At 41.9% G+C, this 5,000-nt stretch overlaps 1 protein-coding gene across 1 annotated transcript in view; it reads left to right on the plus strand.

Annotated features, from left to right (window-relative positions):
- The window catches only part of LOC143294608 (solute carrier family 28 member 3-like), an 18,845-nt gene that overhangs the window by 13,639 nt on the left and 206 nt on the right, over positions 1-5,000 (plus strand). The window contains exon 6 of the mRNA XM_076605984.1: positions 1,927-2,073. Coding sequence (XP_076462099.1) covers positions 1,927-2,073 — 147 coding nt within the window. The remainder of the gene's footprint in view (positions 1-1,926; positions 2,074-5,000) is intronic.

Below are 5,000 nucleotides of genomic sequence, written 5' to 3' on the forward strand. Positions count from 1 at the left end.
GTGTGTGTGTGTGTGTGTGTGTGTGTGTACCAGAATTTCTACAGTATGTTTTGTGAGTGTGTGTGTGTGTGTGTGTGTGTGTGTGTGTGTGTGTGTGTGTTCGTTCTTTAGTTTAGCGTCTTTTCACTATTAGTGATATTAGACGATTAAAAAAAGGTGGGGTAGGGAGGGGTGGGGAGAGGGAAGAGAAGTCAGGATAATACAGAAAAGGTAGAAAACTACTAAGAAATGCATAACTTACTTGAAATTAGATTTAACAGTAACAATTCAATAATGATGATAATAACTTAAACCATTAACATGATTATGAAGTACATTAAAGGAATGTAGAAATAGGGCTATGAACTAATGCCTTTGAAAGTCCTACTGTTAGAAATAACTTCCCCAAAATAATCTGCAGAATAGTTACTCCATGTGAAATACTTGGGCAAGAAGATACGTAGCTGCTGACATTGAAACAAACTATGATGCAAGCCGAACTGCTTACCACAAATGCATATAACATTTCTACTATATTTTGTCTTCAGAGCGTCAAGTTTTATACGGAAGAAAGTAGAGGTCATTAATCTTGTATAGCAAGCTGATGAATTCGGTATTTTTTCTTTAATGATATGTTCGGGGAATAGTGTCCCTTTCTGTTTTGAAGACTCTGCCTTCCATCGTTTATAAAATCAACCCCATGCTGTTTTTTCTAACATAGTGTATGCTTCTTTCACGGAAAGTCGGACAAGTATTTTTGTCGATTTTTCTGAATCTTGTGCTCCTCTTTTAGCTGCTTTATCAGCAGTTTCATTGCCATAAATGCCCACATGAGAAGGCACCCAACAGAAGCTGACATCAGTACCTTTAATCCTCAAACAATGTACCAAATGATGTGCCTCAATAACTAAGTCAGGTCTTTTTTCAAGGCTAAATGATTCTAGAGCATAGAGTACTGATTTGGAATCAACAAAGAATGCTATTTTCAAGAAAACTATTTGATGGCTCACCAAGTAACTCAAAGCTTGTATAATAGCAACAAGTTCAGCCGTAAATATGGAAAGATTACTTTCCAATAAAGTAAGATTTTTCAACTTTAAAAGCGGGAATAGAAAAAGCCGCGCCAGCATTTTTGTCATCAAGAACGGATCCATCTGTAAATATATGGAGATGATTCTGGTATTTTTCTGCTATGTGTATTCTGGAAGTACTCGTCGTGATATTGATGTTTTCTTCCTTTTTTTGTTTCAGAATAGTTGATATCAAAATCTGCTTTCAGCATGTCCCAAAAAAGAATAGGAGTATAAGATGGTTTTATAGCTAACTCGTTCATGTTAACACCAGATTCTTTTAACATATTTGAAACGTAAGTTGCAACTGTTTCTTGTGATGAAATAGCTTTTAGCTCTTTTTGGACAATCAATGTCAGATCTTACTGTCAGTTCATCAGCAATGAAATTTTCTGTTATAGAAGTGTATCTTACAGCGAATTTTGCTGTTGCTCACTCACGATGATCATTTAAAGGAAGAATTCCGGCTGTTTTGTATGTTTCGTGGTTGGATGCATGAAAGGGCACTCCGAGGGCAATTTTGATAGCCTTACAGTCTACACTTTGAATCTTTTGTAATAGATATTTAGGTGCACTAAAACGTATTTCTTGTGCATATATTAACTTAGATCTTATAAGAGCCATGGAAAGATGGATAAGAGTTTTTGTATCCATTCCCCAAGGTAAGCGGCTTAGAATTTTCATTAGACTGATACTTTTCCTTGCCTTTGTTAAGATGTAATCAAAGTGAATGTTCCATGTCAGTTTTGAAGTAAGATAAACACCTAAAAAACTTCACAACCTGTGTGTGTGTGTGTGTGTGTGTGTGTGTGTGTGTGTGTGTGTGTGTGTGTGTGTGTGTGTGTGTCGGGGACATCCTACTACATGTGCGCGACAGGTGGCTTTCATTGAACTGGGTAAGATCATCACCAACGGCAAAGTTCTGCAGGCCTACACAGCCACCTACAACTCCTCGTGGAGCTACGTTGGGGAAGACATCTATCTGCAGGCCACCAACACCACTCTTGTTGGGGGCGTCCTGACGGTAACCTCTGTCTCTGTCTCTCTCTCTGTGTCTCTGTCAGTCCGTCTGTCTGTCCGTCCGTCTGTCCGTCTGTTTCTCTGTCTGTCTGTCTGTCTGTCTGGCTGGCTCCCCCTTTCTCTGTCTTTGTTTGTCTGTCCATCCGTCTGGTTGTCTGACTGTTTGTCTTTCTGTCTCTCTTTCTTGGACAGTTTGGAAGCATGGGCCATGCCTAAAATCTTAATCCTTGAATAATAAAAACGTTTCGAGTTCTAAGTTCTGAGTTCTCTCTCTCTCTCTCTCTCTCTCTCTCTCTCTCTCTCTGTGTCTCTCTCTGTTCTGTCTCTGTCTGTCTGTCTGTCTCTCTCTCTCAGCACTCGCTCTCTATAGTTATATACATTTTATTTTCCCAAACCCAGATTTATATCTAAAACAAACCCACCAAAAACTCCACACACAATGTTAGCATCATCATTATCACCATTACCACCACCAGGGTCACCATAATCATCATCATCATCACTACCACCATCAGCAGCAACAGCAACAGCATCATCATCACCGCCATCATCACCACCACTACCATCCTCCTCTCCTCTTTGTTGTGTCCATGATAACAACACGTTTCCATACAACAAGATATCATTCATTATAACTAGGTATCCCAGAGTTTCGAGAGTAGAAATCGCATTGAGTCGATCAACCTGCATGGGCCCTATTCAAGACAAAAATTCATTTTGTCTTCAGGCTAGCTACCTTTGACATCGTAGGGACCCTCGGGTACAGTTTACCATGAAGACTAAGTCTTCTTCGCATTCAACTCAGGCGTGGGGCACTCAGGCAGCGAACCCATAGTCTATAATTAGAAATCCTGGTGATTCCCTTCCACGCATGCTTCTAGTTTTACTTCCCACCGTGCCACAGTTCAGGGCATTGCAAAACACGTGCTATCCGCAAAGCACACTTGTTTTTTTTCTCAACAAAAGCAATGCCACTCAGGACTACAAAAAGATCCGCCACGTTTACCTCTGCTTCGTGCGTGGGCAGTCACCCTTGGCAGGTAGTAAGAGTAAATTGCCTTCAGGTTTGTAGACCCGTGGGTAGGCTCTTTGTGTTCCTGAATACCGGATATTGCTAACCCTTGGGCAGTTTGCCTTGCCTCAGGCAGACTACCCGCAGGTACATATTTACCTGCAGGCACGATGGTCTATTGAATACGGCACCAGTAAAGTTGTCAACTGATTGTCATGTTGCTTCGTTTTATTATATAATCAAACATACCAGCTGTGTTCAGCGACGGTAATTTATGTGTCATGTACCCAGTATAGTTGAAGATATGATACTTCTCCTCTTCATCACCATCCCCCTTCTCATCATCATCATCATCAGCATCATTATTATGATCATCATCACCAACATCTTCCTCCTCCTCCACCTCCTCCTCCTCCTCCTCATTATCATAATCATCACCAACCTCCTCCTCCTCCTCTTCATCACCGTTCTCCCCCTCCTCCTCCTCATTATCAGCATCATCTTTATCATCATCAATATCATAACCAACATCCTCCTCCTCCTCTATCTCTTTATCACCATCCTCCTCATCATCATCGGCATCATCATTGTCATCATCAATATCACCAGCACCCTCCTCCTCCTCCTGCTCATCATCATCATAATCATCATCATCATCATCACCACCACCACCACCATCATCATCGGCATCATCATTGTCATCATCAATATCACCAGCACCCTCCTCCTCCTCCTGCTCATCATCATCATAATCATCATCATCATCATCATCACCACCACCACCACCACCATCATCATCATTATCATCATCAATAAAACCAACATCCACCTCCTCCTTCTTGCTCATCATCATTATAATCATCATCATCACCACCACCACCACCACCATCATCATCATCATCATTATCATCAATATCACAAACATCCACCTCCTCCTCCTGCTCATCGCCACCACCACCATCACCATCATCATTATCATCATCAATATCACCACCATCCTCCTCCTCCTCCTCCTCATCATCATTATCATCATCAATGTCACCACCATCCTCCTCCTCCTCCTCATCATCATTATCATCATCAATGTCACCAACATCCTCCTCCTCCTCCTCATTATCATCATCAATGTCACCAACATCCTCCTCCTCCTCCTCCTCATTATCATCATCAATGTCACCAACATCCTCCTCCTCCTCCTCATCATTATCATCATCAATGTCACCAACATCCTCCTCCTCCTCATCATCATTATCATCATCAATGTCACCAACATCCTCCTCCTCATCCTCATCATTATCATCATCAATGTCACCAACATCCTCCTCCTCCTCCTCATCATCATTATCATCATCAATGTCACCAACATCCTCCTCCTCCTCCTCCTCATCATTATCATCATCAATGTCACCAACATCCTCCTCCTCCTCCTCCTCATCATTATCATCATCAATGTCACCAACATCCTCCTCCTCCTCCTCATCATCATTATCGTCATCAATGTCACCAACATCCTCCTCCTCCTCCTCCTCATCATTATCATCATCAATGTCACCAACATCCTCCTCCTCCTCCTCATCATCATTATCGTCATCAATGTCACCAACATCCTCCTCCTCCTCCTCATCATCATTATCATCATCAATGTCACCAACATCCTCCTCCTCCTCCTCATCATCATTATCATCATCAATGTCACCAACATCCTCCTCCTCCTCCTCCTCCTCATTATCATCATCAATGTCACCAACATCCTCCTCCTCCTCCTCATCATCATTATCATCATCAATGTCACCAACATCCTCCTCCTCCTCCTCATCATCATTATCGTCATCAATGTCACCAACATCCTCCTCCTGCTCATCGTCATCGTTATCATCATCGTACAGAGGATGATGGTGATGATGACAATGGTGACCGTC

The sequence above is a fragment of the Babylonia areolata genome, chromosome 20 (assembly GCF_041734735.1).
Source record: "Babylonia areolata isolate BAREFJ2019XMU chromosome 20, ASM4173473v1, whole genome shotgun sequence".
Classification (NCBI taxonomy): Eukaryota; Metazoa; Mollusca; class Gastropoda; order Neogastropoda; family Buccinidae; genus Babylonia; species Babylonia areolata.